Source organism: Microtus pennsylvanicus, chromosome 1 (assembly GCF_037038515.1).
Source record: "Microtus pennsylvanicus isolate mMicPen1 chromosome 1, mMicPen1.hap1, whole genome shotgun sequence".
NCBI lineage: Eukaryota > Metazoa > Chordata > Mammalia > Rodentia > Cricetidae > Microtus > Microtus pennsylvanicus.
Window position 1 is genome coordinate 91,940,024 of NC_134579.1, and position 14,846 is coordinate 91,954,869.

A 14,846-nucleotide genomic window follows, 5' to 3' on the forward strand; every position below is an offset into this window, starting at 1 on the left:
TACCCAACACTAATGATGTTCGCTCTGCCAAGTGATAATTCACATTGGAAACAGACTCTGGAGACCTCTGTGACCTTGGTTCTGGTTCTGGAGGCTGAGTCCCACGGAGCCTCGGAATCAAGCAGATCTGGCTTATGAAGTCAGGTGGCCACGCAGTTAGAGGCCACTTTCCATGTAACTAAAAACACTGCCGTGCTTTTGCCAAGAGAGTAGACACAGAAGTGGAGAGTGTTGACCGTAAAGAGACGATCACTGTGCCAGCCAGAACCAGGTGGGCACACGGAAGGGGCTCTGGAAGGACACAGTGGCATCTGGCCCTGCAGAACCAAAGACAAGAAGGCAGGGGGCAGGGGCAAGGTACAAGGTCTCCGGGCCCAAAGGCTGGTTTCTGCCCCTGGACCGCCTGCCTTTCACTGGCTATAGACGTGCAAAAGTTGGGCTGAAGAGCAATGGCTTGATAGCACAAAGACGTGGGTTCGATCCCCAGTGCTGAAGAGAGAGGCAACCTAGCTTACATTGGGAGTTCCAGGTCAGTGAGAGACTGGACATTTTAAAAAGTGGGTAGAGAGGCTGAAGAAATGACCCAGTAGGTAAAGCTCTTGCTGTGTTAAGCTTAAGGCACAGTAGTGTGTCTGTAACTTTGGCTTTCCTATGGTGAGCTGAAGGCCATGAGAAAGTCCCAGAAGCTGGCCTGGCAAACACAGAAAGGACCCTGCTTCAAACAAGGTGGAAGGTGAGGATCAACACCTGAGGGCTTCCATTGACTTCCACACACAAGCCCAATGGGACGAACACATGTCTGTGTGCACACATACACATACTCATGAGGAAAGACTTTTCTAAGGTGCTTGAAGAATGAGACCTCCACTTGCACACACACGCACCTGCACACATACACACATGTGCCAAATGCCACTTTTCCCCTGTGACTTGAGATTGGCTTTCAGGGAGATGCCATAAGAATACCTTACAGAGAAGGTGCAGATCAGAGCTCGGGGGCTCCTCGGATGGGCTAGGGACCGACAGTCTGCTGGGCATCCATAGCGGGATGCGGAGGGAGGAGGGCACACACTTAGACCATATTCTACTCCAAGTGTCAACACTCCGTGTCCTTCAGAAACAGGTGTGTCTGTCCACAGCTAGGCTTGGGCAAACCAAGTCAGCCATGCATTAGCTGGGAAGCACAAAGCCCCACCCCTCCTAGACTAGCTGGTTGTGTGTGTGTGTGTGTGAGAGAGAGAGAGAGAGAGAGAGAGAGAGAGAGAGAGAGAAGCTCGAAGCATCTTTCAGTGCACTTTAATCAAAATTCCATCACCACAAGAGCTCTTGTGGCATACAATGTCAGGATGGGCACGTCAACTTGATCCTACAAATGGAGCATCCATGGATCTGCACTTCAAACATGTATGAAAAATAAAATATATAATATTTATAGCTTTATAAATTTCCCCACTGAATCACTTTTTCTTTAAAATAAATTATGATATATGATGCAGCCTGGAGTCACTAAGCAAGTAGCAGCCAAATGACACCCATTTTCTCCAAAGTTCGGGGGGGGTAGCAAGGGAAATACTCGATGGGGGACAGTCAGATGCTCACAGGAACCAATGTGGCTTACAAAACAAGCTCACTCTTCACAGTGGGCTGAGCATCAAAAGAATATGGGAGGCTTCTAATAGCTGTTCGTTCTCTTGTGGGGAAGAAAGCAAATCCCCAAACCACGCTGAATGTTGTAGAAGCTGCAAATGAACTTTTGGCACCAGATGAGAAGAGCAGCTTTTCAAAGCCAACCCGGCGATGATCCTTAGAAGCGTGGGTCTGAGAGGTGGCCCAGGGGAGGGGAAGGCTGTGGGGGGACCTTCTCCGTGGGTAGTCTCTGCTTTGGGGGACGGTGGGGATGGTCTGGGCAGCTGGCCTCCCACCAGCTGCGATTCCCTCTGAGGGAAAGACTGGAACACACGTGACACTAAGGGAGAGGCCCTTTTGCAGACGGGGGTCGCATCAGTCGAAAGCAGGGACGTGCTACACACACAAGGGACACAGGGCACCCCAGTAGGATGGCCACGCGGCCATCAAATCGGACAAACAGGAAGCACACATAGGACACCAAGGATCCAAAAGGACAGGTAGGGCTGGGCTCCACTAGCATTTACAGGGGCTGGAGGAAGGGCTCACAGACTTCAATAGAAACCCCAGCAGGAAGTGGCTCAGGATTCTCCCCAAGGGATTCTGGCACTACCCCCCCCCCAAAAAAAAACGACAAAATCGTGAGAAGAAACAAAAGAGCCTAAGACAAGGGTGGCCACACAGCCTGCCTTAGAGGCCTCCAGGGAGGGGTTCTGGCTCTTTTCCATTCAGGCCAGAGGTTTTAACTGAACCGGGGCTCTAGCTTCGGTTCTTCTCTACCTTCTAAGGCTTGAACTCCCAGGACAGCCCCATCTTGGCCTCCTGGACAGGGAGAAGGGAGCTACAAATCCAGGAGCCGCTCCTCACACGTCTCCACAGGCCACTTGGAAGCCCCTCCAAACACATCGACATTGTTGTCCACCCACGGGATGATGTTTCCAGGCATGTTCGTGGAGCAGTTGGCGATGTTGATGATTTCTTGTGCCCGGAGGACATGGTCCCATATGTTGAACTGGCTAAGCTCTCCGACAAAGGCCTGTGTGGCATCAAATCTGCCTCCCACAGTGTCCTGGAAAATGGAAAACAGACACTTTGGGACAGGTTCACAAGTAGGACTGGCCTCCTGACTCTCCAGGAAAGCAAGATGGAGAGAACCTTGATTCTATAGGTCCTGCAGCCTCATGGCATTTGAGGTGTGGGAAATGGCTTTATTCAAACCACCCATTTATACAGGAGAAACTGAGGCAGAAGAGAAAAGCAGTTGCCTAAAGCTTGCCTCTCAGCCCCTGTCAGGGGAGACGTAGTGGAGGAGCTGAGGAAGGAGGCCATGAACGGGACTGCCAGCCCCTGACGTGCTTAGGGACCGCTAAGCCAGCTCTTCCCTGCCCAGGACCGGCTGGCTTCTTTGCTGCCCCTCACCCACAGTTTTCTGGATCATCTTTCTTCCCAGTTCCCCCGCAGGCACCCTAGGTGCATATACAGGGACTCCGGGGACACTGGCGATGCCTTTCTACAGTGTTTACCCTACAGGCAGTGGCACCTGAGCCACTAGATGACCCTGTGACTACAAGGACACCCCACACCTCTTTGTCAGATACTGTGTTCATGTGTCTGGGGCTGTGCTCACAGGGCCGGCTGTCAGGACACAGTGCAGGGCCTGGGAGGCAGAACAAGAGGATTCTGGGTGGTTGGGTTGCACAACCTCCTTCGTAGCATGCCCGAGAGGGTACCCACCTGCTCCTGCCCCAGGATGAGCACACCCCCAGGCTTGATGGGATGCCAGGGTGCCAGGTTCTCCCCCGTGCCGAGTTTCTCCCCATCCTGGAATGCTTCCCACATGCCGTCTCGAGTGGTCCAGGTGATGCAGATGTGGTGCCATTTGCCATCACTGACGAACAAGGGCAGCTGTGCCACCTGCGGGCGTCAACAGGCAGGTGAGGACTTGCCAGGTCCCAATCCCACAGATGGCTCCAGGGAGTGGACTGACTGCCACCTGGAGTCCTAGGGCTACTCTTCTTTCCACTAATCAGGATTCCTGCTGGGCCCCCCTTCCCTGTCTTGTGATGGATACACCCAACCCCCATCTGCCTTGTGTGTGGTAATCAGGGAACTGGGCATTCATGGTTCTGGGCTTGGCCACAGACTTACCCTCCATGCTAGCCTGAGCTCTGGGTGTAGAAACTTATCTAACACTGTGTGCGTGCCAAGCCTCACCCATGCAAGGGAAGGGCAGGAGGATCCAAGTGTATGTCAGCGTCCTACAGGACTATGCACATACAGACCCCACACTCCACTTCAGGATCGCCCCAGCAGCCTGTGAGCACAAGGCTGCCATAGCCCTGTTGTTACTGTTGGTCTCCTAGCAACCTGAAGTCTCCCTCCCAGGAATTGAATGTTTACAGGAGGTCTAAAGGGAGAGGAAAACAAGGCTCTCAGGCACTAAGGTGTTATTTAGAACAATAAATCCTTAGTGCAGGAAAGCTGCCTCTGCTAGAAGCCACACAGGATCATTCCACTCCACTCAACTTCTCTACAGTCTCCCTACGTAAAAATATACTACAGTTTGATAAAGATCACAGGCAGGCAGGGGAGGGGGTGGTGAGAGGTAGGGATGGCAAGGGGTGGGGGTCCCCTCTACTCCCACTCCAAATGGAGGCTGGGCTTGGGGCATCCACAGCAGTGGCAGCCTTTCAAATGCCGGACTAAGGACACTCTTTTATGGTGTTGGATCTGACTGTAGGAGAAAAGTTTGATTCGTTTGTTTTGGTTAGAGCCAGGGTTTCACTGTGAGCCACAAGCTGACTTTAAATTCACAGTCATTCTGCATTATCTTCCCAAGTACAGAAAGGCTGTGCCCCTGAGCCCCACTAGGGGGCTGAGTGACCAGAGCTCCAAACTAGTCTTGAGGAGACCATACTCCAGAATGCCTATGCAGATGGGGCGTCTGTGCTGGGAAAGGCAAGACCGCAGAGCAGAAGAGAAGAGCGGTTGCCAGGGGCGGAATAGGGCGGGGCAGGAGCAGACTAGAATGGTGAGTGAGGGAGTGTGGCTGTGGGACTGTCCCTTGTTATTCTGTGGTCTGATGACGCATTAGGAGGGACACATAGGCTGCCCCTTCATGTGGAGTCCTGCTTCCCTGTCCTTCAACACTCCTTCAGCACCCGGATCCTCTACTGCCTCTTGGCCAGACTCAGAGCTCAGGTCTTCATGGGCTCAGATACGCTATGCCACCCCCCAACCACTGTCGGCCCTTTGGAGGGTGAGCACCTCCTCCATGCGGAGGAGGGCAACACCACACCCCTATGGTACTATGGCTGTCCAGATTCTGCTGTGTGCTACCATGTGTCAGCAAAGGGCTGACTTCCTGCAGGGTCTGTGCCCTCAGACGCCAGGATGACGTTCAAGCGGACCTCACCTTGTCGTTGATGAGCAGCTCGATGGGGTTGTTACCCCACTCTATCAGCACAATCTCATTGGCTTGCCCGGGCACAGCGTAGGAGAATGGCGTGCCGATGCCTGGGGAGGCGCTGGAGCGTAGCCACAGGCAGATGGTGAAGGCGTACAGCTCGGGCAGTGTCTTCTTGATCTTGCCGTACAGGTAGTTCGTGCGGAGAGGAAGGGACACTTTGAACGCATCTGGTGACTTGAATGCGCTATTGCCTGGGTGGAAGGAAAAGAGACTATAGCCGGCCAGCCTGGCCCAGCACACCACATCAGCACCCAAACCCAGCAGCTCTAGGGACGGCCCTCGCCTCCTGGAAGCTTACGTTCTGGTGGGGAAGACAGACCAAAGCCAGTAGCAGGGGAAAGGACAGGAAGGCAGGGATTAGAGGAAGACTCAAGGGTAGGCTAAGGAACCATGAAAAGCCTATGACGTGAGAAGGCCTGCGGGTCTGTGGCCCCACACCCAGCCCGTTAGGAGAGGAGAAGCGACCTCGGAGCTAGAGAGGTAGCCCAGCTGCTAAGCGCACCGGCTGCTCTTCCAGAGGACACGGGGTTGACTCCCAGTTGTCACAGGGCAGCTCACAAGCATCTGTAGCTCCAGTTCCAGGCTCTAACCCTCTCTTCTGGCCCCCACCGCATTGTACATGCATGGCATACACACACATACCCAGGCACATACACATAACAACAAGGAAGTTTTTTAAAGAGGCCTCTTCATTTCCATCTATCTTTGTGTAAAGGCCTTACTGCACAGACGGTTGCCCAGGCTGGCTTTGAACTCACAATGTCCCTGCCTCAGCCTAGCAAGTAATGGGTTTACAGATGTGCACCACACAGCCTGCAAGAAGTTTCTTTAGTCCACAAGTAAAAGACACATACACAAAGCACCCGACTCAGGTCCTTTCTGGTTGCCATTTTCTAGTCTCACAGTCTCGCTGACTAGAAACTGGAGGGTCTAGAGAGAAACTGGATTTAATGTTCTCGTTCTGTAAAAGCCAGGGAAGTCGTCATCAGGAGTCTTGTTTCCTCCCATTTTTCCCAGAGCTCTCAGTCCCTCTGGCTTCTTCCATTAGGGCAGGCTTTGAAACAGGTGGGACCAGAGCTTGGAGGAGGAAATGTCTCCTGGGGACCCGAGCCCTCAATAAACACTTGTGAGCAAAAGTCCGCCTGCCTCGCTTGTCACGGCAGACGATTAGCGGCAGACTTGAGGTCCCACCGGCAGCTTTGCTCAGAAGTGGCAGTTTGTCTCGGGCCCTGCTGGTAAACGCTTTGCCCCCGATGTGACCTTTCCTTCTCTAGACGGCACTGGGCTGCGCAACTGTTTTCTGTAATGTGGAACCAGGGCCAGACAGATACCTGCAAAGGTACCCCACCCTCAGGCTAATCCCTGGTCAACGGTGAGACCGTCCTCCCTCCCACCTCAGACTGTCCTCGTGTACACGGCACTTCTGAGGTCTTTGCAAACCAGTTCTTACATGGCATGTGACTTTCAGCATGGTCTTGACTTAAGCTCACAGCTGCGTTGCCCAAAGTTTGCAGGGAACTGATTGACTCTGTGAGTGGCCGCAGTGAAAGCTTTTCGTGTCCACAAGATCAGATCCTGCCAGCAGCGAGGGGGACTCACTATTCTTCACACACCAATAACTATGTATTAAGCACCCCAAAGGGCCAGACAGCCAGACAATCTTACACGATCAGGATCTCCTGCACAACCCAATAGCAGAGTCCAGGGTCACCTTTCTGGTCTCCAGGTTTTCTGGCTAGTATCTGTTTATGCCTCGGCTGCTGTGTAGTCTCCTTGATTCATCCTGACGTCCCATGAAAGGATCCCTCAGAACAGGCTGCAGACCTGGTGAGCCCCTGTCCAGAGCTGGAAAGACCTGGCCCTCTCAAGCACCTGAGGAAGCAGTCCATAGTAAAAGCAAAGGCTTGTCCCCGATTATGCTGAGGAAAAGGAGAGAGAGAACCAGACAACACCCTTTCCAATTTTTCAGGCTGGACGATTGTGCTGAGGCTCAGAGAAATGACTTGTCCAAGGTCACACAGCTACTTTACCAATAGGACCGGAAGTCCCTCCCTTTTTCCACTGCATACAGCCACGGGCGCTTAGTCTTCAGGCGGCAAATGGCCATGTTCTTAATGAAGGCATCATTATCTAATAAGGAGAAATGGCTTCTATGCTTGCAGGTGGGCAGGCTTGCCAATTTAATAAGACTCGGGGTCTGTAATATCATTAGGTCGGTGACAATAGATATGTTTAATTAGAGCTAGGAGAGCTGAGAGGCAGAGAAGGGGGCTCTAGCCTGAAAACTGGTACCCTTTATTTGAATAAAAACAGCTTGGAGGTTCAGAGGAAACTTAGTTAGAACCAATTAAGGAATTAAAAGGCTTGACCAATAAATCAGAAACTGCAGGTGGTGGACAAGCCTAAGCAGGGGGGCAGGCAGCCTGGGGCTCGAGGGGAGGAGACTCTGGTACTTTCCGTGCCAGTGTTGATTTCAACACCCAGCCAGCTGCACCTGGCCAGCTGGCCTGGACTCTGGATCCTTTGCAAATGAACAGGTCTTGCAACCTAGCGAAATGGGCACCCTGGGAACACGGGTGCTGTGCAGAGTCAGTGGCTGGCTACCTGCTGGGCTCTAGAGAGTTCCATGCCCAGCAGGGATAAAAGCCCATTTCTTCTCTGGGATCACTACCAATCTTCTCAGCTCTGCGGAGGTAGAAAGATCATTATCGCCTCATTTGTACCTGCCATGGATACCGGTAGCAGGGCCAATAGAAGATGCAGACCCCACAAGTAGCCATTGGTTTAGAACTGATGCAGAATGAAGGACCAGAGGACAGAGATTCTCCAAAGCCTTCCTAATTGGCCACGTGGCTGAGGCCTACCTCTACTGGGCTCGGCTGGATGCGTCTAAGGAACCTGGTGAAGTTTCCACTGATAGTGAACTTTGGGGGCTGAGCATCTACACACGCCTGTACAGTGGACACAAAGCAGAATGAGCATACGTTCAGAAGTGCCCAGAAACAAATGGCTTACCAGATGGTCATTTTCCTTTAAGGCTCATTCCAGAACTGTGTAGGTGGAACACAAGGAAAAAGTCTAGCATTCCCATGGTGGGGGAGTCAAAGGAAAGTCTGGGACTGGAGATGACTTAGCAATTAAGAACACTTGTTGAAGTCGAAGAGTGGGAGGAATGAGAATATGAGCAAAGAGGTCAAGACCATGATGGGTTCACCCACTGAAACAGTCTACCTGAGCTAATGGGAGCTCACCGACTCCAGCTGGACAGGGAAGGAACAAGCATAGGACCAAACTATTCCCTTTGAATGTGGTTGACAGTTGAATTGCCATGGCAGACTGAGGGGCCACTGGCATGGGCACCAGGATTTATCCCTACTGCAGGTACTGGCTTTTTGGGATCCTATTCTCTTTGGATGTATACCTTGCTCAGCCTAGATACAGTAGGGAGGGCATTGGACCTTCCACAAAGCAATGTGTCCCTGAGGATTGGATGGGGGTGGTGTGGGAGTGAGAGAAAGGGAGGGAGTGGGAACTTGGATTGGTATTTTTTAAAAATCTAATAAATTAAAAATAAATAAATAAATAAAAAGAACACTTGTTGATCTTGGAGAGGACCCAGGCTTATCTCTCAGCACCCACAGGGTGGGCCACAATCATCTGTAACTCCAGTTCCAGCAGATTCAACAACCTTTTCTAGGCTCCATGGGCACCGGGTATAAATGCGGCATACATGTGCATGCAGGCAAAACACCACACACTACCCTCCTTTTTGTCAGGCAAGAAAGTCATCAATTATATATACATATATGTAATAACATGTGCATATACATATATATATATATATGCATGCAGTGTGAAGAAGCTTCGTGACTTCTCTGAACCACTGCTGTACAAGAGGCTTGGCTCTTGTGGAACGCAGCATCGTGTGGCCCATTCAGCTGTGAGCCTTCAGCGAGAACAAAGGGGCACTGATGTGCCTGCCAGAACCAGCACAGCTGGGCCTGAGCCCTGACTGTTCCCTTCTGGCTGAGAACATGTGGAAAAGCTCCCAAGTAACTATCCACTGGCCTGGAGTCCAGCAACAGAGCATGGCGGGGCTCAGGTTTACGTCACTGTGACAGTGTCTGCCTGGGAAGTGAGCGTTTCCTCATCTGTGAAATGGGTATGACACTCAGCATGCTGCCTGGCATTAGTTCCCCTCTGCCTCAGCTTTCTACTGACCTGTCTCCTTGTGGGCCAGCTGACCACTATGCCAAGCAAGGCCCCTCTGGTTCTAGTTCCCCGCTTCAGTTGCTTATGACTGGGTTCACTCCGTGGCCCTGTGCATCCCAAGGCTCCACTACGGTTGTGGGGGGGTAGACGCTGCCCTCCTTGTAAGGCAAGAAAGGCATCAGAGCTCTGAGACTGGTGACCTCCCAGAGTCACCGAGCAGCAGAGTAAGGCAAAAGAAACTGTTTTAAAAACTCAAGAGTCAATGTTAAGCCAGAGATGGTAGCACAGGCCTGTGATCCCAGAATTTGGGAGGCTGATGCAGGAGGATGACAAGCTGAAGGACAGTTTAGGCTATGTAACAAAATTCCTTTCAAGAGATAAAAACGAACAAACAAACAAACAAACAAAACCAGAACTGAAGTCAAACAGGTAAGCCACACTTCTGTTCCTTATATAAGAAAGGCAAGGGAAACAATAGGAAAGGAGGAGACATGGGCGACCTGGGACTCCTAATGAAACAATATCCCATTAGCCCACTCCCTGCTCCATCTTCCCCTGCTTCTCATTACAAGAGTCACTGCACATTTTGCTACTGGACAGCCTCCTGTCAATCATGAACTGAAAGTGCCTTTGTCAGTTTAGGGCATCTGAGATTATAATCCTATACCCTCTGCCGCCAAGCCTAAAACTCCACAGGGCACCCAGAGAGTTGGGGATTGAGACCACAAACCGAAGCATCTAGGACCCTTAATTTCTTCTCCCTTCCTGTCTCCAGTGGGAGAATCTTACCCACCACCGAATGAATGAGAAAGATAAGTAGAATCTGCTACAATGACTGGTTAAAAAGAGGTTGAACTACCCATCTGGCAGGAGGTCAGATGTCAGGCTGCTGAGCCAAGCTGGTCCCGAGATTCTTTGTTTTCCCTGGATAATGCTGGTGGGGCTCGGGGCTAATTCTCATGACCACTGTCAGTCACCTTTGTGATTTACGCAAACATCTGAGAGCCATCTTCATGTTGTACCTCTGTATCACCACTTCCTTGCTGCCCATAAATGGAAATCCTAGGTCTGCCCAGTGTGGGAAAAAGGAGGCCACTCTCAGACAGAGCATCAGGCACACAGCACGTACCTCGCTCCAGCTCTGTCACCCTCTGCAGCAGCGCGTTCAATGTACTCTCTGTCTTTTGCCGGTGAGCCGACGTCTCATTGTGGAGCAGGGACTTCTCATCCTCCAGCTCGGCCACCTTGCGCAGCAGCTGCCTCTCCAGCTCCCCGAGCCTCCGCTGGAGCACCTCCCGAAAGTCGCTTGGCAGCCCGGCATTAGATACGTTCGTGCGGAGTTGGAGCTTTGGAAGGGTGGGAGGGGGACATATTCAGGCCAGCTGAACAGAAACTGTGGCATGCGGCTCCAATGACCCAACCACACAGCAAGAAGCTTCCAACGCAGCTTTAAATGGTGCCAGGGGCTCAAACGAGAACATTTTACTGAAACCTCTTTTTTTTTTGGTAGGGAAAGGCTTTCAAAGTCAGACAACAATTACTTCGCCGCAATATTTGAAACTTGAGAATCTCACTTTCTCCTCTTGAGAAGCTGCTTTAGCCAACATCTATAATTCTATGTCATCAAAAGCCCAAAACACAGGCAAGATTTTTTTTCAAGCAATTAATCAATGGTACAGTGAGCTTTCGTTTAGAAATGAACAAGGAAGGTCCCCAAATTTCAAAACGGTAAAATGGTAAAAGTGCTCAGAGATATTCCTGGAAAATGACACGCACAAGACATTACTATTCTAACCCCCAGAGAGCTTTGTTTTTAGGGCTGCATCCAAATCCTGACTTCCTATTTCTCTGACTCCTCTGCCATCATGCTGGCTCAGTGGCAGTCTGCCACCCTCAGCCATGAGCCCTTGGCAAAGCTCCTGTAATTCTGTGTTCCAGCGTAGAAAGCAGGACCCGCCTCGTGCTATTCTCTGTTACAAGGGTTAAAATTAAATAATATGCCTGAGTCACATTTAGAACTCAAGAAGTGTTAGCTCTTAGTAATCTTAATGACTCATGGGATCTACAGATGCTGAAAGTACTGTATAGAGCCATTATGCCAAGAGAAACCCTCCAATAATTTAGCAATAATTAACACCTGTAATTTAAACTTTTTTTTGCTAATAGGTATTTTGATAAACGTTGTTAACAGAAATGTCCACACGTCTTAAACAAGGTGGGAAGTAAGATGAAAATTAATTGAAGATTTCTCCCCCAAAGTTCCAAACTGCACACGGGAGAAGACAGCGGGGATAAAGTCGGTTCTGCTAAAGTCATGGCGAAGGACACCTTAGAAAAACGATCTGACTCGATGAATAGAAGCGTCTTTGAGGTTTAAAAGGGGCTTGTTTGCATTCTGGGGTCGCTGGCTTTCCTTCCCCTCCACTCTCTCGCAGATCCCTCAAACCCAGTCCTCCCACTCTCGGACCCAATTTGTCAAAGAAAACACCAGATGCCCAGGGGCAGCTGACCTCTGGCGACAGGCTCTTAGCACTGGGCACAGCCAGAAGGAGCGTGTCCCGCTTCCGATTGCAGAGTTTTGCAAGGAGAGGAGGAAACAGGCTGCCGGGGTCACCGGCATTGCCCTCCAGGCTAGGCGTTCTGGGTTCAATAGTCAAAAACCTCAGTAAGTTCTCAATAAGTCTAGTGGGTAAGACCCCGCGCGCCACGGGATAGAGATGGGAGTGGGGATTTCACCTTTCCCATCCGACAAGGGGACAGAGGAGGACAGAGAGAAGGGAAGTCATCCCCGTAAGATCCAGAGCAGGAGCGAGGCTTGCACCCCCGAACTCAGCTCTCGCAGGGCTGGGCGCGCGGGTACCCATTTCTCCCGCACCCTCTGATCTACGATCCTGGAGCCACCACCCGCTAGATGCCCCTCGCGCGCAGCTACCTCGAGGTTCTCCAAGCGGTCCTTGAGGGTCTGCAGCGAGCGGCTGAGCTGTTCCACGACGTGGCCCGGGTCCCGAGGCAGGTCGCCCATGGTGTCCTTGCCCGTGGCCCCCGAGCCGCGCGCCTTGCCCCCTGCCAGCCCCTCACAGCGGGCCAGCTTGCCGGTGAGCTCACGGATGGCCTCGCGCTGGGCACCCAGAGTCTCCTTTTGCTGCACGACGGTCTCGCGCAGCTGGAGCACAGCAGCTCGCAGCTCCTCCTCGGGGCTCAGCGTGCCGCCCTGCATAGGCATCGCGGGCAGCGGGCAACCGGCGCCCGCCGCTTCGGGGGGCAACGCGGTGCACACGAAGCGACTGCCAGGTATCGGACTGTCCTGGGCTCCTCCCGCGGCCACGGCGAGCGCCACGCCGGCTGTCAGCAGCGCCAGCATCTCGCTGACCCGCGCGCTCACTTCTGCATGGGTCTCCGGGTTGCCGTCTGGGCGCCTTCGCGGCCGGCAACGTCTGTCCGAGCGTGGCGCTCGAGGGAACCGCGTGCAGCACGGAACTGGCAGCACAAGCGCCGCCTGCTGTCACAGAAAACCGCTCTCCGCTTTGAGCGCCGTTCTGGCCGGGGCTCTGCCCGCGCGCCCTTTCTTAAGCTTGGAGGGCGGGGCTACCGGTGCGTGGGGCTCGAGTAGCGTTCTCTGATTGGTCTTCCCGCGTGCGCGTCACGCGGAGGGCGGGGCGGGGGCGAATCGCTAAGCCGGCCAGGCTAGCGTGGGCAGTGTTCCAGAGGCGCGAATGCGGGGTCCCCAAGGCTCCTTTGTAAAGGAAAACGAGTTCAAAACGGTCATAGAAAGCGTTGGCAGGCCTCTCACAGGAGGTCCTCGCGGGGCTCGCGGGCAGAGAAGCCCCGGGATACCCTGACGCCCACGATGAGTGGTGATGGCGCGGCTTCCGGCGCCGCCTGAGAAACCCTGACCAAGATGTGACTTCTCTTGCCAAGGAGGAATTTCCCCGGCGGGACTCGAACCCGGGGCTTCCACGCGACCCACCCCCGCGGCCCGCGTGGGTTTGTTCAATCTTGGCGCGGGAAGGAGCTGCGCGCTAGTCGCTGGCAGAGGCGGAGAGTCTGGAGGTGTCTCCAAATCTCAGGCCCAACTCCAGAGAACTCAAGGAGAAAAAAAAAAAAAAGCTCAGGCCAACGCGGGGGAAGGAATGGGTCCTGGATGATGCAAGGAAAAGAGGGGACGCTATCACAGGTCAACATGTGCACGGACGACATCCCTCTAGGCGTGATGTTTATTTAGCTTGACCTCAGTTTGATGAGAACATCCAATCGGAGTCAGTCTGATGGGGCCATGACGTGAAACGGTGCCCCATCCTTGCAAATGGGGGAGCCCAACAAATCCACTTTACACCTGGAACCTGTATCATCAGATTCTTGGAGAGAACCTAATATTAATACTCAAACACTCCCCCCCCACACACACACACAAAAAAAGACTGGGGCGGGTATTTCAAAATCTTACCCATGGCTTACAAGTTCAGAGCGGTTCTGATCCACAACTGCAGACTGAATTGGTTTACTGTGAATTAAAAATGAAAATCTTTTTTTCCCCTCTTTTAAAAGAAATCCTGTTGCAAGGTCATTAATCACATTATCCATTCTACTGGAAACAAATGGATTTGTCAGTTGTGCGCAGAGGCTGAGGTTGATTCTGAAAACAAATTGTATCAAAATAAATGAAATTATTATGATAATACGAAATAGACTGCAGTGATTAATCTCTAGGAACCAAATTCTGACCTGCTTTGCACTTCAAACAATAGCTGTTATGTAAATAGTTGTGGGCTTTTCAAGGACAGTGTTGCTAAATTATAAGAAAAGTTCTATTCATGAAAAATCTCGTCAAGGATTAAAACCTACAGACAGGAAATCCAGTTTACACAGGATCCATAGCACAGGACAAGGGAAGCAACGATGGTCCAGGTAAGAAGATTCATCAGTGGGGAAGGTGTGTGTAGATTGGGGGAGGGGAATGGAGGACTAGTATCTTTGTTAGTCTGCCCTCATCAAGAAGTTACTCCCTGTTAAATTTGACCTTGGGTCTACAATTTCTTCCTAAACCTTCTTTCTTTGTCTACTTGGAAATTCAAAGGTTCAAATAAACCCACACATACACAGATTGCAATAGTGAAGGCAATGAGATCTCAAAGCACTTTCCGAAATAGTACGCTTTAGATGACACTGTAAAGCACCATATCCAGGCATGTTCAGAATTATCCCGATATAGACACGCTGCTTGAAGTTTCCACTCACAGATCTGACGTTCTTTTACTCATAGGCTGGGGGAGACCTTAATTGGGTGTGACAATGGATTATTATTGTCCCTCTTTAGCTCTCCAGTCCTTTCATGACACGGACTAATAATTCATATTTGCAACTACTTGAAGCCGAGGCTTGTCCTTTTAATAATTAAATCAAGTGTATTTCCAGAATTCTAATTTCCTCCTGACCAAAGAAGGCAATGTACGAGAAGGCACAAAAATAGCACATATCCCCAAAATAATTGCTCTTAAATTCCTTACAAGAGTTCCCAATCTGAGGAGCCAAACCCCAGATG

At 51.6% G+C, this 14,846-nt stretch overlaps 1 protein-coding gene across 1 annotated transcript; it reads right to left on the bottom strand.

The window, feature by feature from the left end:
• Positions 1-1,280: 1,280 nt before the first annotated feature.
• Positions 1,281-12,845, bottom strand: Nptx2 (neuronal pentraxin 2). Its single transcript, XM_075973413.1, has 5 exons — positions 12,240-12,845; positions 10,437-10,653; positions 5,042-5,286; positions 3,361-3,540; positions 1,281-2,695 (listed from the first exon to the last, which is right to left on the bottom strand). The coding sequence occupies exons 1-5, from the start codon at positions 12,666-12,668 to the stop codon at positions 2,468-2,470; spliced, it is 1,299 nt and encodes a 432-aa protein (XP_075829528.1). The 5' UTR covers positions 12,669-12,845; the 3' UTR covers positions 1,281-2,467.
• Between the last annotated feature and the right edge of the window lie 2,001 nt (positions 12,846-14,846).